This window comes from Trachypithecus francoisi, unplaced genomic scaffold (assembly GCF_009764315.1).
Source record: "Trachypithecus francoisi isolate TF-2019V2 unplaced genomic scaffold, Tfra_2.0 Lachesis_group2, whole genome shotgun sequence".
Lineage (NCBI taxonomy): Eukaryota > Metazoa > Chordata > Mammalia > Primates > Cercopithecidae > Trachypithecus > Trachypithecus francoisi.
Window position 1 is genome coordinate 38847621 of NW_022681465.1, and position 23541 is coordinate 38871161.

Below are 23541 nucleotides of genomic sequence, written 5' to 3' on the forward strand. Positions count from 1 at the left end.
TCAGAGGCGGAACGCGTCATTGAGGCAGCAAGTCCTGACAGATACGGGGGAAAAAATGGCATATTGTAGAGAACATCTACGCTCCGCCAACTCAGTCACAAGGCAAAAATTACACAAAAATAAAACGTTCACTTGTTACATACTATGTGCTTCATAAAACATACAAGTAGTTTTATTTTCCTTTACGAATGAGAACAGCACTTCTATCTATTAACAAGGACCTATAGTAAGACGCAGCGCGTGCGCGAGCCATCCAGCGGCTGTAAAGCGCTTAGAGGCCGGCATAACCAACTGCCTTGCGCTTTCCGGCTGTCGTGGGAGAGGCATCTGGGCTCGGACAGGGGCCGCCATGGGGAAGGTGAATGTGGCCAAGTTGCGTTACATGAGCCGAGATGACTTCAGGGTCTTGACCGCGGTAAGAAATCCGCCGTTCCTATTCTCCCTTGCCCCTTACCACTGTGTGACCTCTTCCTGTTCCTGCAAGTTTTCTGGGATCTGAGCAGGCACGCTCTGGGACCCAGGACGTGGCAGAAGCTGGGGGAATGGAGAAGAGAGCATCAGAGAGTTGAATTTTTAAAAAGGTTTTGTTTGGGACCTTACCTTCCCCCAGATAGAGCAAAGGTCCCGTGTTCTAATAATTTTCTTCTTTTCTGCTGCTGTTCGCCTTGCGCGGAAAAGAAACGCTCGCATCTCTGTGGCCTGGAAACTTCTCTGATCCTGAGCTTCCGACCAGCTGTGAAAGATTTAAGGCCCCCTCCTGAGATTTGATAATATTGACTTCCTTACTAACAGACTCAGTCGCATAGCAGTCTTTCTGATTCATTCAGTCAACACATATTTGTCGGGTTTTTAGGAGGTTCACTTATTCAAACAGACAAGTGGAGATCATCAAGTAAACGAGTAAGTAGGATAACGGATAAATGCTATGAAAATGATAAAGGATAATAACATAGAAAGTATATGTATCCGGTGGAGAGGAAGGGCACGTCCTTGGTAGATAATGAATAAATATTCGCTAAATGAAAGAATGAATGGGGGAAAATAGGAGCTGTGTGAGAGGGAGACAGCCCAGTGAAGTTCTTGGAAAGAGTTGGAGGCAGAGGAAACAGGAGTAATAAGTGCAAAGGCCTTGAGACAGAAAAGTCTTTGAAGAGAGGAAAGGTCAGTGTGGCTGGAGCAAAGTGAGACAGACACAAATGGTTGGAGATGTAGCTGGAAAAGGTGAGAGATTATGTACTACAGAGCCTAAAGAGTGTGGGGGAAACCACTGAATGTTTTTGATCAGGGGAGTAACAAAATCTGATTTTATGGCCTTAGTCTTTTTTTTTTTTGGAGACGGAGTCTCGCTCTGTCGCCCGGGCTGGAGTGCAGTGGCCAGATCTCAGCTCAGTGCAAGCTCCGCCTCCCGGGTTTACGCCATTCTCCTGCCTCAGCCTCCGGAGTAGCTGGGACTACAGGCGCCCGCCACCTCGCCCGGCTAGATTTTTGTATTTTTTTAGTAGAGACGGGGTTTCACCGTGTTAGCCAGGATGGTCTCGATCTCCTGACCTCGTGATCCTCCCGTTTCGGCCTCCCGAAGTGCTGGAATTACAGGCTTCAGCCACTGCACCCGACCTATGGCCTTGGTCTTATGGCACAGAAAGTAATACATAGATCGAGACATTTGTACAGTGAAGCAGTACATTTATTTAGGAGCCATTATCTTTTGGTAAGGAGTGAACCCCATGATAAGGACTACCTATATTGTGTAATTATGTAACAGGATATGCGATATGAGTCACACCGGTTCTTGTATTATGTTAAGGCTTCAAGTGTTGGATTTTTAAAATTAAATAGCGCTTAAGGATTAAACTATCAAATGCAAAATCTGTGTGAAATTTGGAAGACAATATTTACTTTGTCTCTCATGTAGATTCTTCTAATCAGCTGGACTTTCTCTATGAAAACCTATCACTTCTGAAAGATACCTTCCTTTCCTGCGTCCTCAGCACACTCATTCCTTAATGCCTCTGACAGAAGTAGGGGTCAAAAATAAGAGTGTTAGAGGATGGGGAGGCAGAGACAAAGCATGGAATAAGTTAATTTAAAAGTTAAGGTTTTGGTGAGACATCAAAATGATGCCAGATTTATCTTCCAAAACGTTGGCGCTGCAATATTTAAATTATTTGTAAAGCTCACCAAGAAATGACTTAGTCATTAAATATGACATTCTAGTCTCAGTTGAATCTTACCAGTGTTGGTACCCTTTCTTGGGCCTCTCTTCCCTTTTACTTCTTTGACTCCTCCTATATCAATAATCATTGTTTGACTGACGGCCCTTAGCTTTCAATATGAACTTGCCCCACAGTTCTGCTCCCAAACATTCCTTTTCTTCCACTATCTCTTGCTCAGTGATTGCATCCACTTCATATCTTCAACTCTCACTTCTATAAAATAATTGACAATTTTTCCTTTAATTATAACTTCATTCCTAAATATAGGCCCCTTTCCAATTTTCTTTCTTTTTTTTTCTTTCTTTCCTCCCTTCCTCCCTCCCTCCCTCCCTTCCTTCCTTCCTCCCTCCCTCCCTCCCTCCCTTCCTTCCTTCCTTCTCACTCTGTCACCAGGCTGGAGTGCACTGGCGCAATCTCAGCTCACTGCAACCTTCGCCTTCCAGATTCAAGTGATTGTCCTGCCTCAGCCTCCCGAGTAGCTGGGTCTACAGGCACACACCACCACGCAATCTCAGCTCACTGCAACCTTCGCCTTCCAGATTCAAGCGATTGTCCTGCCTCAGCCTCCCGAGAAGCTGGGTCTACAGGCACACACCACCACGCCCAGCTAATTTTTGTATTTTTAGTAGAGATGGGGTTTCACCATGTTGGCCAGGATGGTCTCGGTCTCTTGACCTCATGATCCACCCACCTTGACCTCCCAAAGTGCTGAGATTACAAGCATGAGTCACTGCACCTGGCCTCCGATTTTCCTTTAAACATTTTTATTTGACTCTTAGTGCTCAAACCAAATTCAATTTTTTTCTACCCCCTTTCTCTTTTACCAAGCTCTATTATATATATATATATATATATAATCTCAAAACTTGCTTTTCCTCTTCAGTTCCAGTTGTGGCTTTCCATTCCCTTTACCCTTCCACATTTAATTGCCAAGCTCTCCCATAATACTTCCTAAAGATCTTTAATTCCTTCCTTCCAGTACCACTACCACTACCACTTACCCTGTTCTGGGTGCTCTTTCCTCTGAGCTGGACTTCTGTCTTAGTTCTCCAGAGTACTCCCTCAGATTTTGCCATCTGTAAGCTAATTTGCATATTCCTAGTAGATTAATGTCCTTAAAATAACCCTGTTCATGTGTCTCCCATGCCTAAACATCTTCAAGAGTTTCCTGCTTTCGTCAGGATAAAGTATAAAATTCTTTGGTCTACATTTTTATGCCTTCTCTATCCTAGAAGTATCTTCCAGCCGTGTTTGCATGAACTCTATATGCTATCCCATCTGAGCTGCCACTGTACTCAGCTATTCTCTGTGGGCAGTACTTTCTTGCATATGTGCCATTTTCACATCTTTTTCTTTCACTAATATCTCCTTGTCTGTTTTCTCTGTATGCCCACATCTTTTAAAAGTCAGTCTCTAGTTTTGCATCTTCCTTGGAACTGATCCCTCAACTAGAAGTATTATTCTGCCCTGAGCTACCTTTTTAAAAGCACTTATCACTTCTTACCTTCTAATAAACTTAGATGTATACCATGTTTAAAAATCTTCATCATGAGATAAAAATTCCTCAGAGATAAAAAGCACATATATATATATAAAATACTTTAAGCTCTGGGGTAAATGTGCAGAATATGCAGGTTTGTTACATAGGTATACACATGCCATAGTGGTTTGCTGCACCCATCAACCCATCATCTACATTAGGTATTTCTCCTAATGCTATCCCTCCCCTAGTCCCCAACCCCCTGACAGGCCCCAGTGTGTGATGTTCCCCTTCCTGTGTCCATGTGTTCTTCTTATTGTTCAGCTCCTACTTATGAGTGAGAACATGCGGTGTTTGGTTTTCTGTTCTTGTGTTAGTTTGCTGAGAATGATGGTTTCCGGCTTCATGTCCCCGCAAAGGACATGAACTCATCCTTTTTTATGGCTGCATAGCATTCCATGGTGTATATGTGCCACATTTTCTTTATCCAGTCTATCATTCATATCTATCTATCTATCTATCTATATATATCCTCTACAATACCTACATTTAGTACTTTCTCATTAAATACCTGCTTAATAAATATCTGGCACATCTGTAGTTTTTAAAGACAAATGTTTCAGTGTCATCAAGTATTTTAGCATTTACCAAATGTCATCAGTATGTCTAGCATTCACAGTTCCTACTCTTGAAATGGAAAGACTATATATATATATCAGTGATTAGATTACAAATTGCAATTTAAAAATATTTTCAGAGACAGAAGTGATTATGTCTCAGAATTAGTTGGAGAACTGCATAGTCAGGAAAGTTTCAAGGAGAAGTTAATTTCTTCACAGGGTTTTGATAGACAAGGCTTTGTGTTGATTATGATTATGTAATGATTCCTTTAATTTCAGGTTGAAATGGGCATGAAGAACCATGAAATTGTTCCCGGCAGTTTGATTGCTTCTATAGCCAGCCTTAAACATGGTGGCTGTAATAAAATTTTAAGAGAATTAGTGAAACATAAACTCATAGCTTGGGAGCGTACCAAAAGTAAGTATTTTGAGGCACCGTTTGTGATTTTTCAGGTAATCGGTTTCCACTAGGGCAAGTGTTCCAAAAGTCAAGAAGTAGAAGTTGCCAGACCAGTAAAGCATTAAACAAAGAACTGACAAAACATACTTTGGCCATATCCTATTAGTCAAAACAATCACAGGGCACACCCAGATCAAAGGAGGTAGAGAAAGAATAGTAGTAAGAACATGTAGGATACTGCAGAAAAGCATGTAGGTGCTGCAGAAGAGCATGTAGAGTACTGCAGAAGAGCATGTAGAGCACTGCAGAAGAGCTTGTAGGTACTGCAGAAGAGCATGTAGAGCACTGCAGAAGAACACGTAGGTACTGCAGAAGAGCAGGTAGATACTGCAGAGGGGTGTATAGACTACTGCAGAAGAGCATGTAGGTACTGCAGAAGAGCAGGTAGATACTGCAGAGGGGTGTATAGACTACTGCAGAAGAGCATGTAGGTGCTGCAGAAGAACACGTAGGTACTGCAGAAGAGCAGGTAGATACTGCAGAGGGGTGTATAGACTACTGCAGAAGAGCATGTAGGTACTGCAGAAGAGCAGGTAGATACTGCAGAGGGGTGTATAGACTACTGCAGAAGAGCATGTAGGTGCTGCAGAAGAACACGTAGGTACTGCAGAAGAGCAGGTAGATACTGCAGAGGGGTGTATAGACTACTGCAGAAGAGCATGTAGGTACTGCAGAAGAGCATGTAGGTACTGCAGAAGAGCAGGTAGATACTGCAGAGGGGTGTATAGACTACTGCAGAAGAGCATGTAGGTACTGCAGAAGAGCAGGTAGATACTGCAGAGGGGTGTATAGACTACTGCAGAAGAGCATGTAGGTGCTGCAGAAGAACACGTAGGTACTGCAGAAGAGCAGGTAGATACTGCAGAGGGGTGTATAGACTACTGCAGAAGAGCATGTAGGTACTGCAGAAGAGCATGTAGGTACTGCAGAAGAGCAGGTAGGTACTGCAGAAGAACGTGTAGGTACTGCAGAAGAGCATGTAGGATAGAGATATTGTGGCTACCATCTTTGGAAAATACAATCAGCAGTCATACCCTGGATCATTACTTCTGAAACCATCTGTGGTGAGGGATTAGTTTTTTCCAACCTATCACATATCCTTCCTTTTATAAATTACAAAAGAAAAATTACTAGAAAAATGAAATGGATAATGGATATACAAAAACAGATGTAAATTCTAGATCAAATTGATGAAAAAAATTGAACTTAAATTCCTCCTTTTATCTCATCACAAATACTTATAGACCTGTCTTTAGGTCACATTTTGATTATCATTACATTGGAGAAGAAATGCAAATTATAGGAAGAAATTGGAAACTTGTGAGCCTGGGTAGTTTATCTTTTTCCAACAAGACTTTCCATTGTTAAATATTTCTTATGACTTGAACTTATGTGACTTGGTTGTACAGTGTAACTGAAATATGGTCTTTCTCCTTTGATTTTGTCTAGCTGTCCAGGGCTATCGGTTGACAAATGCAGGATATGATTACCTAGCTTTGAAAACACTTTCTTCTAGGCAAGTAGTTGAGTCTGTTGGAAACCAGATGGGTGTTGGCAAAGAATCAGGTAAGTGCTAATAGTACTGTGCAAAGTATTTTCTTTGCTTTAGTTTATGTTTTCCCTTCAGAAAGCATTCCTCTTTTAATTTTCCCTTTTCTCTAACTAAACAGTAAATCGGAAAGTTGATTGGAAGCAATACAAATCAGAAGGTGCCCTTAATTAGTAGGTTACTATTTTCTCTCTGAAAGTCTGTCATTGAAAGTTCATTTATACCAGGAATTAATTTTATTCTAATAACTCCCAAGGTATCTCATGATTTATGTGCAAATATACCAGAATCCAAAATTCAAAACACTTCTGGTCTGAAGGTTTTGGATAAGGAGGGATATTCAACCTTTATTAGGAAAAATGACATTTTTGAAACAAATAACATCAGAGAAAGTTAGAATTGTTTTAACTGATTGGAATACACTTTTAATAATGGTTGTTTTTGAAATTTTGCCTCTAGATATTTACATTGTTGCAAATGAAGAAGGACAACAATTTGCATTAAAGCTTCACAGACTAGGAAGAACCTCGTTTCGAAATCTGAAAAACAAACGTGATTATCATAAACATAGGCATAATGTGTCTTGGCTTTATTTGTCTCGTCTCTCTGCCATGAAGGAATTTGCCTATATGAAGGTATTTATTTTATAGTCATGCATTTTTTAGCCAAATAATACATGTGTCTCAAAGGCCTTAATGACAAGTGTGATTCTGTTGTCCCCACATCTCTCTAAACTTAGATTCAATTCCTACAGGCAGACTCAGTCCTAAATAACTGTTGATTATTCGGGCTCTTTTCCATTCTATGTTAAGGTATTTTAAATAGTTACGAATGCATAAGGTCAACACATTCTATAATGCTGACAAGATGGAAGAGCCAAAAATAATTAATGATGCTGTTACCTCACAAATATGTATGTTTGGATGTATATATATCTGTTCAATGTATACAGCTATACATATGTCTGTTTCTAATTGAAAACACCAGGTAATTATCATCTGTAGAAACCTCAGTGTCTCAGATAAGTTGGCTAGTTTTTTGTTTCACATAAAGGAACAAACATCATTTATAGATTTATATGTATATTAAAAATGGTAAAAATTGGCTGGGCACAGTGGTTCATGCCTATAATACCAGCACTTTGGGAAGCCGAGGTAGGCGGATTACTTGAGGTAAGGAGCCCAGCCTGGCCAACAAGGTGAAATCCCATCCCTACTAAAAATACAAGAATTAGCCAGGCATGGTGGTGGGCACCTGTAATCCCAGCTACTTGGGAGACTGAGGCAGGAAAATCACTGAACCCAGGAGGCAGAGGTTGCAGTGAGTGAAGATCGTGCCACTGCACTCAAGCCTGGCTGACAGAGCAAGACTGTCTCAAAAAACAAAAAAGGTAAAAATCTTTCGTTTTTAAGAGGTAAGGATGAAGAGAAGTGAGTTAAAGGGTACAAACATACAATTAGAAGGAATACATTCAATGTTTGATAGCAGAGTAGGGTGACCATAGTAAACAAAATGTATTGTACTCAGGAGATGAACACACTAAATACCCTGACTTGATCACTGCTCATATATACTTAACAAAATGTTGTATGTACCTCATACATTTATACAAATAGAAAAAAAAATACTTGCCGGGCGCGGTGGCTCAAGCCTGTAATCCCAGCACTTTGGGAGGCCGAGACGGGCGGATCACAAGGTCAGGAGATCGAGACCATCCTGGCTAACCTGGGGAAACCCCGTCTCTACTAAAAAATACAAAAAAAAACTAGCCAGGTGAGGTGGCGGGCGCCTGTAGTCCCAGCTACTCGGGAGGCTGAGGCAGGAGAATGGCGTGAACCTGGGAGGCGGAGCTTGCAGTGAGCTGAGATCTGACCACTGCACTCCAGCCTGGGTGACAGAGCAAGACTCCGTCTAAAAAAAAAAAAAAAAAGAAAAAAAAAAAATACTTAACCTGGCAGATGAAATGCCAAACTCTCAAAGATGGTTTTCTCAGGGTTAGGCCTATTCATTGCACTTCAGGTGTGCTGACCCCTGCAGTTACCCCAAATATTGGAACCTGACTGCATATTTTGGGGTACTGGTGGACTACATTTGTACTCTCCCCTGACATTTAAAAAAAAAAGACCTTTATTTTTTACTTTTTGCCTTCAAAATTAAGTTCAGCATAGGTTTGTTAAATATAATAATATCCAAATTAAATATATTCAGCAATAACTAAGTTAAACAAAAGGTAATATTGTGTTTTTATTATTCTGCCAGTATGATTTGTCATAGTTTATCTTCATTTTTCTAAAAAATTTGAAGATTGCTACAGTATGTGAACACACTGTTCCTTGAGGATTCAGCTTGTTCTTTGAGTGGGTTGTATACTTAAATTTTCACTAATCATGGGAGATTGCTTTTTTTTTTTTTGAGATGGAGTCTCGCTCTGTCGCCCAGGCTGGAGTGCAGTGGCCAGATCTCAGCTCACTGCAAGCTCCGCCTCCCAGATTCACACCATTCTCCTGCCTCAGCCTCCCGAGTAGCTGGGACTACAGGCGCCCGCCACCTCGCCCGGCTAGTTTTTTTTTTTGTATTTTTTTAGTAGAGATGGGGTTTCACCGTGTTAGCCAGGATGGTCTCGATCTCCTGACCTCGTGATCCACGTGTCTCGGCTTCCCAAAGTGCTGGGATTACAGGCGTGAGCCACCGCGCCCGACCCATCATTGGAGATTTCTTAAGGCAGTATAAATTAGTATTACTGATACCATACCTGTTAATGTATTTCTTGTTTTATACTAATAGTTTGTGTCTTGTAATATTCAGTCAGTAAATGAGCAGCTTGGTAGGGATCATTTACACATTTTCCCAAAACTGTAGTAGGTGTTTTTCAGGATATTTATATTGAAGGTATAGGAATGGAATCTGGTTGCACATAAATGTACACCTTAAATATGTTGATTTTTCATAAGAGAGGAACAATAAGATAAAGATTGGGCTATAGCATGAGTTCTAGGTGATAGCACAAGTTCTAGACAAATATTCACAATCTTTGAGTTTATCACATGCTATTGATTTGCCAAGGTATGCTCAAAATGGTCTACATTGAAAAAAAGTATGTAAAAACAAAGCAAAGAAAAATATCTGGGAAGTGGAAAGTTCTTTGGTTTTTGTTCACAGAAGGTAAGTGATAGGCAACGTTTTGAAATTAATTGCTGGGATTTACTGTAGGGTGAAGGAGTAGATGCCAAAGAAATAACCAGTACAATCTGTGTCTTAAAGTTGAGAAGATAACACAAACACATATGAAACAGAACCTTTTATTTATCTATTTTTGAGACAAGGTCTCACTCTGTCTCCCAGGCTGGAGTGCAGTGGCATGATCACAGCTCACTGCACCCCTGACCTCCTAGGCTCAAGCTGTCCTGCCACCTCAGCCCCCCAAGTATCTGGGACCACAGGCATGTGCTACCATGCCTGCTTTTAGAGACAGGATCTTGCTGCATTGCCCGGGCTGCTCTCAAACTCTTGGCCTCAAGAGATCCACCCACCTTGGCCTCCCAAAGTACTGGGGTTATAAGCATGAGCCACCACTGCAAGCCTAAGAACAATTTTTTTTTTTAATTACATACTGAGTTTAGAGAAACTTCAGTAAATGATAGAATAGTTGATGGAGGAGGTTTCAGGTAGTGAGTGGAGCTGAGTGGAGCCATGAAACTTGGGTGTTATTTGACCCTAAAACAGTGCATTTTGGCAGAGAAGTGGTATGGACAATGACATGAATGTGTGTGAGCCCTGTGTGTTTAGGTGACACTGAGGTGACTGTCCTGACTACATTTGTTGGTGTGTACTGGAGAGAATATTGGGAGAACTAGGACTGTACAGGTGGATTAAAGAGTTTTGAAAACCAGGAAAAGTTGTTCAAATTGAAAAGAATATTTACAGCCAATGTAAAATTATTTTTTGTTGTTGTTGAGACGGAGTCTTGCTCTGTCGCCCAGACTGGAGTGCAGTGGCATGATCTCAACTCACTGCAACCTCCGCCTCCCGGGTTCAAGCGATTCTCCTGCCTCAGCCTCCCAGGTAGCTGGGACTACAGGCATGTGCCACCATACCTGGCTAATTTTTTTGTGTATTTTTAGTAGAGATGGGGTTTCACCATGCTGGCAGGCTGGTGTCGAACTCCTGACCTCAACTGATCCACCTGCCTCAGCCTCCCAAAGTGCTGGGATTATAGACATTGAGACACTGTGCCCGGTCCAATGTATATATTTTTAAATGTAGTACTAACATCAGCAGGTCAGTCTGGTATTGGTACATAGAATAGGTTAGGTATGATGGCAAAAGCTAGAACACCTGTGGAGTAATGAGGTATAAATAACAAATGCCTCCTTACAAGTATATGTTGGTGCAAAAGTAATTGCAGTTTTTGCCATTCCTAATACTAGCATTCTAAATGTCAAAGGGCATAAATCTGAGGTATTTTAAAGAAAGTAATAGCAGGGCTTTGTAAACAATAAGATTGAAGACAATAAGCACAGGGGAAGACATGTATGGAGAGCCTTAACATTTGAATCAGACAACAACAGTGTATATGTTTTTCACATAATAGATTTATATTGCATATTGTGGTGGAGAAAAAGGTCGGTGCCCTATAAACCAAAATGGCTGATCTCTTAGAATGCCTCATTTTATCTCCTAAATTACAATTTGTTTCCAATTTGAATATTTTGAGCACATTTCAACAAATGTCAGAGACTTACAAAATACGAAAGGATGTACCCCAAGAGACTGTAAGCTTCTTGGGGGCTTTTTAACACTGATTTTAGATTGTTTAGAAACTTTTTAACACTCATTTTTGTAACCCCAGCACAGTGCATAACATTTTGTAAATGTTCACTTTTGGCAGAAAAGTGAATTCAAACTTTTGTTTAAAATTTGCTTTTTATGTATGGCTTATTCTGTGCAGTGAATAAATAAGCTATGCATAAATAACCATGTGTTAAGTATAATTTTATAAAGGGTTGTGTGTTTTTCTGTGGAAAGGTATATATTTAATTGTCCTTTAAAGAGTAATGACCTGTTCATTAGCTTACACCTGTTTTGCAATGTTTTAGGCATTGTATGAGAGGAAATTTCCAGTTCCAAAGCCAATTGATTACAATCGTCATGCAGTTGTCATGGAACTCATAAATGGTTATCCACTGTAAGTATTCATTATTCTTAAAGCCATGAATCCTGATAAATGAATTTAGGTTTCAGGGTTTTTAATAAAATTTTTTTTAGTTAATGAAATACTACCTCTGGGAAGTTAAAATTTGATTTAAAGGAATAGACTGAAAGACAAATTAAAAACCCAGTTTCATTCTGACAATATGAGCTTTGTAATCTCTGTGATTCATTCAGTCATTCCATATTAAGAGACTGTTAGGTGCCAGGCCCTTTTAGTCTCAATAGTGAACAAAACAAAATCCGTGCCCTCAGGGAATTTACATTCTAATGGAAGGAGATGTGCAATAAATAACTAAAGGAAATGTCTGTCAATTGTTAGTAAGTACTATGGATTAAAAAAAGCAGAGTTTAAGGGAGATAGGAAGTACTACGGGACAAGAGACTACTGTTTTATGTAAGGTGGTCAAGAAAAGTCTCACTAATAAGGTGAAACCTTACTAAATTTTGATTCAGATTAGCAGCTATTGGAGTGGGAGTATTTTGAGCAGAGATGTGATCTCATCAATCAGTGATCTCAGTGTTTTCAGAGGGTCACTCTGCCTGCTGAATTAATAGACTCTGGGGAGACAAAGACATAATTTGAAGACAAGTTAGGAGGCTATTACAATAATCTAGGCAAGAAATGGTTGTAATTCTGATTACAGTGATAGTGGCAAAGGTAATGAAAAGCAGTCAGATTGTGAATGTGTTCTGCAGGTTGAACCAACATGATTTGGGATTGGATATGGATGTGAAGGAAGGAATGAGACAATGGTGACACCAAGGTTTTTGACCTGAGTAGCAGATTAACTGGAGGGAGAAAGCTACCTTGTACAGAAACAGGAAAGCTACAGGAAGAGCATTTTGGAGTTGGAGGGTGGGACAGAATCAGAGATTCCATTTTGGACATGGTTAAGTTTGAGATGCCTGGGAGTTAGAGAAGTCTATATTAAAATCAGTGTATATGTGGTATTTAAACCATTAATCTAGATGAGATCACCAAGAGTGAGACTAAATAAGAGAAAATAAAAGTTCATAGGATTGACCTTTGAGGAACGCCAGAATTTAGAGGTCAAGGAAGAAGATGAAGTACAAATAGAAAAGACTAAGAAGGTATGATCTATGAGGAAGGAAGAAAACCTGGAGAGAATGGAACTAATTGTCAGACTTGTAAATCAGATACACCATGTTGAAGATCCTGCATCAGTATATGATGAAGCTATGGAACTAATGGTCAAACTTGCAAATCATGGGCTGATTCATGGAGATTTTAATGAATTGAATCTCATTTTTGATGAAAATGACCATATCATCACGATCGATTTTCCACAGATGGTTTCAACTTCTCATCCCAATGTTAAGCGTTAAAAGTTAAGTGAAGAAATGTTCAAAGAGGTCAACTGACAGACCACGTATGATGAGGACTAAGAATGGACCTTTGGATTTAGCAACATTGAAGTCATTGGTAGTCTCAACAAGGGCTATTGAAATGAAGTAGATGAAAGCCTGTTTGAAATGGTGTTAGAGAGTAGGACGAAACAAATTGGAAAAGCACATATAGACAAGTTTGGTTGTAAAGATCAAAGAAAGGTGGTAGTAGAAAAGAGATACAGAATTGAAGCAGAGTGTGGCTATTTTTTTTAATAGATGGGGAATATTATATCTGTGTGCTGATGGGAATGAGAAGAAAGCTGCTGGGGAGCCAGGGCATGGAAATAATATTTATGTTCACATGCATACATACTTTCGTTAAAATCATAAACGAATACAAATAACCTATATTCATGCTTAAAATACTTTCAGATGTCAGATACACCATGTTGAAGATCCTGCATCAGTATATGATGAAGCTATGGAACTAATTGTCAAACTTGCAAATCATGGGCTGATTCATGGAGATTTTAATGAATTTAATCTCATTTTGGATGAAAATGACCATATCACCATGATTGATTTTCCACAGATGGTTTCAACTTCTCATCCCAATGCTGAGTGGTACGTACATGCTATTTTTTTATTTTTATTATTACTTTTTTTTCTGGAGACGGAGTTTTGCTCTTGTTGCCCAAGCTGGAGTACAATGGCACGATCTTGGCTCACCGCAACTTCCGCCTCCCGGGTTCAAGCGATTCTCCTGCCTCAGCCTCCTGAGGAGCTGGGATTACAGATAGGCGCCACCACACCTGTCTAACTTTTTGTATTTTTTTTTTTTTTTTTAAGTAGAGACGGGCTTTCTCCACGTTGGTCAGGCTGGTCTCGAACTCCCGACCTCAGGTGATCCGCCTGCCTTGGCCTCCCAAAGTGCTGGGATTACAGGCGTGAGTCACCGCGTCCAGCCTGTACGTGCTATTATTAATTCTGGATGTGGATGTGTTTGTTTAGAATAGAATCATTTTTTCGTAATTTTTCAATTTTGTGATACTATTAGGTATCACAATAAATGTATTGTGATACTATTTAGGTCAGTCACTGGTTTGAAGTGGCTAGTGTTAACGTATAACCACTAGAGTTTTCCCCATAAGAATTTGAATTTCTTTGTTGTAAATTGACAGACTTCAAAAGTCAAATTTTCTTAGATATGGAACCCTTTGTTCAAACAGACTTTTAGATGGAAGCCCAATTGTTAAAACAGATAAAATTTGGGAGTGAAGTGGGGAACTCTAGAACCACTTTTGCCTTTCCCTTTTTCTTGCTCTTCCATGATTGCCTCCAAGAGAGATTCACCAAGCATAACTCAGTAATCTCGATGATCTGAATAAAAGTTATGGTTTTGGACTGGACTCAGTTGTCAAACCAGTGATAATTATCTCTTGTCACTTTTAGCTTTTATTATTAGAAAAAAAATTCACATAAAACTTTATCTCTGACACAGAGCAGAATCACTATATACTGCGATAATCATATTCTTCACATTACTTATTTAAACCAAACCAAGTCCTGAAATAGGACCTTATCCTTTATTTGCTTGTGGTTCATGATTCAATTGAGTGTAACTAAGGATTGTTTTTTCTTTCTGTTCCAAGCTTTATGAGAAACTTCTTTTTCCTAAACTAACAACTAGTATCACTTATATAATAGAGTATATTAATTCTTGCAGAGATTGAGCTTGAAGTAGTTTTGTTAGGTGAAGCTTGTCTTCATCCTGGTTTCCAGTAGAAAATGTCTGTACTTATGCTACAGAAAGAAATGTCATTTGAAAATAAATTTTTTAAATGTTTTCAACAAAATAATACTAAAAGATTACTGCCTGGCACTTGGGTGATCAGTACTCTTTGGATGATGACTAATCACCATTTTTATTAATAAGGAGTAACATAATCACACAATAAAGGAACATCTAGGAGCCCCCAGAGTGTGACAGATGATGACATTCTAGGTTTAGGCTGCATCGTTCTATGGGAGACGTTGTGATTTAATTTCAATTTTTATGAACCAGTACTGAGGCCAAGGAGCTGTGCTAATTGCTAGAGACTGAGATATAAAGAAGCCCTATATATGCTTTAGAAGATGTTACTGTCTCATAGGGAAATGTAAACGTATATAAAATAGTCTTTTTAAAATATATTAATATTTTTCCCAGAGCGCCTTGTGAGCAAAGAGGAGAGGCATTATCTTCCTGTTTCCAAACTCATCTTTCTCAAAGAGATAGTCAATTCCATGTTATCCTGTCCTTAATTCTCCCTTGTCTGGAAATCTTCTAGAGAATTGAATCTCTTTATGGTGATTAATCTGCTTTATGGTGGCCCATAAGGCAGCCTGATACTCAGAAATTATTCTACTTTTGGTCCAGATTAACATGTCGTCAGATTATTTTTATAAGCTGTAGCATTATTTATCCCTTTGGGTATTATTGCAAATCGGCCAATGGATAACAAAGAGCCATAAACATAACTCAGTAGTCTCCAAACTTAACTATTTAATATTAATATGTTTTTATCTTCAGATCTTTCAGTTGGCTAGAGGTTCTAGTGAGTGTTGCTGATGGGAAGCATAGCTAGACTCAGGACGAGGAGAATAAGTGGAAACCTATCCCTAAACCATAGGCCCGTAATCTTATTTCCTGGGGTTCACACTCATCTTTCCCTAGTGTATCTAACTATATACCAGTAACTATGAGAAAACCTTGACTTTCCTAACCGTAGGAACTGCATGGCATTGACAGCTTATATCCTTGAGATTTCCTTGGATTTTAGTTTTTCAAACACTCTGGTAACTCATTTGTATCTTCTTTTCCTTTGTGTAACATCTTTTATCTCCGTGTGTAAGGAGCAGCAGTACCATTAACCAATAAGGATATTGTCATTGGCTAATAAGGAAAAAGGAGCATTAAAGGCTACATCATAAATGATTCTTGCTTTTGCAGGTATTTTGACAGAGATGTTAAATGCATTAGAGATTTCTTCATGAAACGCTTCAGCTACGAAAGTGAGCTTTTTCCAACCTTTAGGGATATCAGGTTTGTACTCCCCATTGCTTTACATAATAGTTTAAATATCTGGACTGTGTATTTCTAAAAATTAACATTTTCATCTAAAAAACTTTTCAAATTTTGACCTATAGTCACTGTTAGATGTCATTGCTCTGTAGTACATAACTGAAACTTAAAAACTTGAAAATACCTGCATTTGGTCCATTAAGGCACGGCTATTGAATTTTAGAAAGGGAACATATCTAGTTTCTTATAAACTCAAGAACTTTTATTCTATTTTGGATGCTATGTGAGTAACTCATTCATAAGGAATCACACCAAACGTTCATTGAAATTTATGTTTTTCCTTTATCGGGACCAGGAGGTATCTTGTTTTGTTTTGTCTTGTTTTGAGAGGGAGTCTCTCTCTGTCTCCCAGGTTGGAGTGCAGTGGTCGGATCTCAGCTCACTGCAAGCTCCGCCTCCCGGGTTCACGCCATTTTCCTGCCTCAGCCTCCCGAGTAGCTGGGACTACAGGCGCCCGCCACCTCGCCCGGCTAGTTTTTTTTGTATTTTTTAGTAGAGATGGGGTTTCACCATGTTAGCCAGGATGGTCTCGATCTCCTGACCTCGTGATCCTCCCGTCTCGGCCTCCCAAAGTGCTGGGATTACAGGCTTGAGCCACCGCGCCCGGCCCCAGGAGGTATCTTTGATTGATTCTCAAGACATAACTATTATGTGCATTCTCAAAACTCAGTTTTCTCATATTTATTTTATACACTTAAGATATTTTCTGATCTAGGATGACGCACATAATCTGAAGGAAATCCTTAGCCCCCTTTGAAAGTTAATTTACAAAGCTAATAAACATAAGCTGAGGTTTTTATAACCTTTTTATTTATATTGTTGTTTTTCAGTTATGTTATTCTTAAAATTACAGCCAGCATATACCTTTCATATTTGTATACCTGTGTCATTTAAATACATTTTAGGAAAGGAAAAAATTATTATTATTATTTTTTTTTTTTTTTTTTTTTTTTGAGGCGGAGTCTCGCTCTGTCACCCAGGCTGGAGTGCAGTGGCCGGATCTCAGCTCACTGCAAGCTCCGCCTCCCGGGTTCACGCCATTCTCCTGCCTCAGCCTCCCGAGTAGCTGGGACTACAGGCGCCCGCCACCTCGCCCGGCTAGTTTTTGTATTTTTAGTAGAGACGGGGTTTCACTGTGTTAGCCAGGATGGTCTCGATCTCCTGACCTCGCGATCCGCCCGTCTCGGCCTCCCAAAGTGCTGGGATTACAGGCTTGAGCCACCGCGCCCGGCGGAAAAAATTATTTTTAACATATAAGCTATTGAACTCACTTGAATCATAATTTATCAGAGTAGTAGATATTTACTCCTCTTAGATAAACATTTTTTCTCTCTTTCAATGCTTGACACCTTTTTTTTTCTAGGAGGGAAGACACTCTTGATGTGGAGGTTTCTGCCAGTGGCTACACGAAGGAAATGCAGGCAGATGATGAACTGCTTTATCCATTAGGTCCAGATGATAAAAATATTGAAACAGAAGAGAGATCTGAATTCTCATTTTCAGATGGAGAAGTGGCAGAAAAAGCAGAGGTTTATAGGTCAGAAAATCAAAATGAACAGAATTCTCTAGAAGAATCAGAGGGCTGCTATTGCAGATCATCTGGAGACCCTGAACAAATAAAGGAAGACAGTTTATCAGAAGAGAGTGCTGATGCACGGAGTTTTGAAATGACTGAATTCAATCAAGCTTTAGAAGAAATAAAAGGGCAGGTTGTTGAAAACAACTCTGTAACTGAATTTTCCGAGGAGAAAAACAGAACTGAAAATTACAATAGGCAAGATGGTCAGAGAGTTCAAGGAGGAGTCCCTGCTGGCTCTGAGGAGTATGAAGATGAATGCCCTCATCTAATTGCCTTGTCATCATTAAATAGAGAATTCAGGCCTTTCAGGTACAGACTTCTGTCAATTGCTTTTTAACTTTAGTCTTGAGACCGATACTTTCTTAGATTCTAGTAAATGAACGTTTTTTCCAAATGATGTGGCAGAATTGTATTCTGCCACCTTGATATATAAAATGAAAGCCAAATAATTTTTTGTTGTTAAAAACTCAAAATAGCTTCCTTTTCAGTTGACCTGATTCTAGGCAGCTTATTGAGTAAATTTCAAGTAATTCTTCCTTAAAATAGAAACCAATGACTGGGCACAGTGGCTCATGTCTATAATCTCAGCACTTTGGGAGGCCAAGGCAGGCACATCACCTGAGGTCAGGAGTTTGCGACTAGCCTGGACAACATGGCAAAACCCTGTCTCTACTAAAAATACAAAAATTAGCCGGCATGGTAGCCTGTGCCTGTAATCCCAGCTACTTCGGAGACTGAGGTAGGAGAATCCCTTGAACCCGGGAGGCGGAGGTTGCAGTAAGCTGAAGATCGCGCCACTGCACTCCAGCCTGGGTGACAAGAGCGAAAAACTGTCTCAAAAAAAAAAAAAATACAAACTGATGACTTTCAAATTATTATAGGTCTCTGGATACATTGATCAGGTTTTAGATGGATGAGTTATTCCTCACCTGTTTTCCTAATTACACATCTGATGTGTGTTTGAGTTATGTAAAGGCATGTAAATATTAAAACATGCAATAATGTACTTTCTATATGAAACATCTGCAGTGAATTTTCTCTAGTACCTTGAGCCTTCTGTCCTTTGTTCATGTGTAGTTAAAATTATGTAATGATACTATGTTTTCTTTTAAGAATTTTTTTTTTTTTTGTAAATATTAATCAGACTCAGCTTAGTTTAGGAAAAGTTCTAAAACTTAATTTTTTGGATTTGGGATAGCTTATTCAGAATCAAACTGTAGTTTAATGAACTACTGGTTTTATTTATTTCAAAACAGTAATATGACAATTAAAATTACTTCAGCAATACATTTATTAAACATTTTTCAGTACATATTTGGGCTTATATCTTAAGCCTACCTTTATCTTTACAGTTTTATTCATGAAGCCAAACATAAGAATTTTGTTCCTTTTTCATATAGCTGTGTATCTGTGTCACAGGGCTACTGCCATTTAAATAATAAACTTGGAAAATTAAATCAGAAGCTTAAAAGGAAAAGAATCAGGGGTGACAGAGGCTCAGGATTTTGAGTGATTGTATTAGCCTGGATTCTTCAGAGAAACAGAAATGAATAGGAGATTTATTATAAGGAATTAGCCCATGGGGTTAAGGAGGCCGAGAAGTCCCAGGATCTGTAGTCAACAAGCTATAGACGCAGGAGAGCCCATGGTACAGTTCTAGTCCAAATCCAAAGGGCTGAGAGCCAGAAGAGCCAATAGCATAAGTTCTAGTCCACATCCAAAGAAAAGAGAGGACCTATGTCCCAGTTCAAAGACAGTTCTCTCTTACTCTGCCTTTTTGTTCTGATCAGGCCTTCAATGGATTGGATGAGGTCCACCCCCACTGGGGAGGGCAATCTGCTATACTCAGTTTATGGATTCAAAAACACCCTCAAAGACACACCCAAGTTAATGTTTAACCAAATATCTGGCACCCTGAGGCCCAGTCAAGTTAACATGTAAAATTAACCATCACAGCAATAGAAGAAAACCTACAAAGGATTAAATGGTCTTTTAAACTCAGAGTGGGAACAATAATTTGGTTCTCACTTTCTGGATACATGCTGGGCAAAACTTTCATTCAAAGTAAAAGCAAAACAGCAGATGTTGCTGAAAAATATTAACTGTTAGGAGTTAATATTGTCTGAGTTTTTATACATTCCATATATTGAAACTTTGAGCCATGTGAAAACATTCATCTCTAGGTTGCAGATTTTCCTACCCTAGTGGAGCTGACTATCATGAGTACCGTCTGTTACCATTATATCTTCTGTTGTTTGTGAAGGTGGAAAGAGTCTCAAAAATTTAGATAGGGAGAAACAGATGTATATAGTTCAGTGAAAGAAGAGGAGAGGATTATTAGAAAAGGCAAGATGAATTGTGGGGAGGTGATAAATTTCAATCGCTAAAGCATTGAAATTTACTGTTTTTAAATTTTGATGGTGACTAATAAAATGCTGGAAAATCAAAATTGTTTATATAGAACTTAACAGTAGGTAGTTTTATCTTCACAGAAATTTTAAAATATAATCTTTCTGAAGTATTTTATGTCTTCAATTTTGCTGCATGCAAAAAATAATATAATCAAATGGGATTCATTACATTATACAAATTAACTAGATACATTGTGGATTTTTTAATTTTAGAGATGAAGAAAATATGGGAGCTATGAATCAGTATAGAACAAGGACTCTGAGTATCACTTCTTCAGGCAGTGTTGTAAGCTGTTCAACAATTCCTCCGGTAAGCAGTCATTCAACATGTACTGAATGTTTATTAGATCACTACTGTGATCTGATTGCCTTGTCTCATTAAACAAATAATGTATGCTTTTCAGGTCCAGATTTCTGTTGATTGCTTTTTGAATTAAGTCTTGAAACCAGTACTTTCTTTGATTTTAATAACTGAGTGTTTCTCAAAGGACGTGGCAGAGTTGTATCCTGCCACCGTTATGTGTAAAATGAAGGCCAAATGACTTTTTGTTGGTAAAACTCAAAATACCTTCTTTTTCAATTGTCCTTCAGATTTTGGGCAGCCTATGACTACATTTCAAGTAATTTTTTCTTAGACTACAAACCGATGACTTTCAAAAAATTAACGTAGGTCACTTGATAAACTGATCAGGTTTGAGATGGATGAATCAATCATTCTTCATATGAACTGAAGATTAATGAGCTTGGTCACTGTGAGGATTGTAAGGTGTATAAGACAGCCTCAGACACTTGGACTTACATGTTAATGATATAACATTTTTTTGTTGTTTGTTTTTGTTTTTGTTTTTTTTTGAGATGGAGTTTCGCTCTTGTCATCCAGGCTAGAATGCAGTGGCGTGATCTCAGCCCACTGCAACCTCTGCCTCCCAGGTTCAAGCAATTCTCCTGCCTCAGCCTCCTGAGTAGCTAGGATTACCGGTGCCTACCACCACACCTGGCTAATTTTTGTATTTTTAGTAGAGACAGCGTTTCACCATATTGGCCAAGCTGGTCTCAAACTTCTGACCTCAGGTGATCCACCCACCTTGACCTCCCAAAGTGCTGGGATTTCAGGCGTGAGCCACCATGCCAAGCCAATGGTATAAAATTATAAGTACAAATTTGGTCAGGCACTGTGGCTCAGACCTGTGATCCCAGCACTTTGGGAGCCCAAGGGTTTCAGGCCAACCTGGGCAACATAGCAAGACCCCATCTACAAAAAACTTAAAAATGAGCCAGGTGTAGTGGTGTACACCTATGTTCCCAGCCACTCAGGAGGCTGAGGCAGAAAGATCACTTGAGCCCAGGAGGTTGCAGCCACCATGAACTGTGTTCCTGCCACTGCACTCCAACCTGGGCAGCACAGCAAGACCCTGTCTCAAAAAAAAGAAGACCCTTGTTCCTGGCTTTGCAGCGTTTTGCAACTATCTTCTTTTTTAGGAGACAAGTTGGATGATACAAGGTTATATACAGTTATTAAATGGCAGACTGTAGTGTTTCAGAGAAAGAAAAGGTCATTGTGAACCCTATTTCACATTTCTTATTCATTTTGTAAGTTATATGTCGTGCACAGTATATCTTAACTAATAATTTTAGTTTATGATCAAAAGATATATGAAGACTTTTCCTTGGGTGATTGCTACCATCAGGTCATTTCTACAGCTGTGAAGGCATTCTTGGATATATTGAGCAATACTGAATGCTTTCAAAAATAATTTTCTATTACAAAACCTACTCTGAAAGCCTTCTTTTAACCTAAAAAGCAGAGGAACAAGCAGTTTTCATCTTGTTTTTTCCATCAGTGTTCATGATGGACCACTAGGTGGCACTATGGTAATTTTTTTAAAACTCTGCCTATACACTATATTTTTTCTATATAATCTGTATTTCTGTTTGGAATTTAATTTTTCCTATATAACAGTTTCTATATAGTACTTTTGGAAAGTACTGTGTAGTGTTTGGAATCTTAAAAATTCATGCTGTCAATATATAAATAGAAAAGGTATTAGCAGTGTACTATTTGAAATGGTTCATTATCAGTAATACTAATTTATGAAATCTTTCCAGGAACTGGTGAAACAGAAGGTGAAACGTCAGTTGACAAAACAGCAAAAATCAGCTGTCAGACGTCGATTGCAGAAAGGAGAAGCAAATATATTTACCAAGCAACGTAGGGAAAACATGCAAAATATCAAATCAAGTATGGAAGCAGCTAGCTTTTGGGAAGAATAATGTATTTAGGATCTTGGATATGTTTTAATATATTTTTTAAAGTTACTGTAATTCCTTTTTGAGCCCTCATTTGTCTTTTTTGAGCCAAAGTTATCATATATTAATAAACCCTCTTTCATCCATAAATTTGGGTCATTCAGTATGTGTCTTGCAAAGAATAATTATCTGCCACAGCAGTCCATTTTTTCAAAGTAATTTGGGTAACTAAAGTTAAATAAATAACTTTATTAGAGATATTTGCATAGTTTAAAAAATCTAAACATTTTTGTTGTTTTCTGTTGAGGATTATATGATACAATGCACATAAAGCAATTAGAACAATGTTTAGCACATTATAAGCATTCAATAAAACATGGCTATTAGAATCATAATGATTCTGAAATTCTGCTGACAACTTGGTTGCATTTTATTTGGCAACTGGAGGAATTTCACTGCCTTATTTTTCTTTAGAAGTAAAGATAAGCCTTTGGAAGTAAAGATAAGCCAGTAAAGTATAATTTGCTTAATTAATTGATTAATTAATAATCTGTTTTGTGCCACTTACATTGGTAATGTGGTCATGAGAATGGAAACTTACTTGAGATAGTCCACCACAATTTTTCCAGTTGGCAGCTTCTAAGCAGGCCTGAGTATCAGAAGAGTTAGGGGTGGGGGAAAGTGGAGTAGAATGAAGAATGAAATGTTCTTTCTCATATGCTTATGTAAGTGGGTCCGGAACATGTTCTCACCTCAGTGTTAACAAATACCTAATTCAGGAAAGAAAATACATAGCCATGGTCCCTTCCTCAAGTACTTTATAATTCAGTGAGATGTAAAGATGAGTGCTTAAGTGTATGCACCTGATTATTGTCTCTTCATTGCCGCATAAGCGGGAAAAGGGGATCACTTGCAGCGAAAAATGGCCATTAGATGGCAATATCACCCCATAGTCACCAAACAGGATTACTTGAATCCCTAATTATGTTCTACCAGAGGGAATATAGTATACACTTTTCCAAGATTGATAAAGATAGCAGATTCCCTTTCACCTTTGCCAGATTAACTCTACTAGCTATTTGCAAGACCTGTCATTATCTAATAAATTGGTTTAAATATATAGAAGCTAGAAAATGCCAATTCCTGTTCCCTTGAAAATTAGACATTGAAATATTTAAATACCCCTGCTTTGCATTTTAGATATATCTTTGAATTCAGGTATTCATTTTGTATAATCTCTCGACTTTTAAGCATTTTTATAATGTCAAGTTGAAAACAGCTTAATAGAACCACAGGA

The 23541-nt window shown here is 38.7% G+C and overlaps 1 protein-coding gene and 1 non-coding gene across 2 annotated transcripts; both read left to right on the forward strand.

The window, feature by feature from the left end:
- The first annotated feature begins 244 nt into the window (after positions 1–244).
- RIOK2 (RIO kinase 2) lies at positions 245–22394 on the forward strand. Its single transcript, XM_033179043.1, has 10 exons — positions 245–415; positions 4593–4731; positions 6223–6339; positions 6782–6957; positions 11419–11507; positions 13316–13507; positions 15876–15968; positions 17371–17895; positions 20211–20307; positions 22104–22394. Exons 1-10 carry the CDS (start codon positions 350–352, stop codon positions 22266–22268), a joined length of 1659 nt encoding a protein of 552 aa, XP_033034934.1. The 5' UTR covers positions 245–349; the 3' UTR covers positions 22269–22394.
- LOC117066303 lies at positions 8265–8426 on the forward strand. Its single transcript, XR_004430274.1, has one exon. It is a non-coding gene; the product is annotated as a U1 spliceosomal RNA (small nuclear RNA).
- Positions 22395–23541: the final 1147 nt, after the last annotated feature.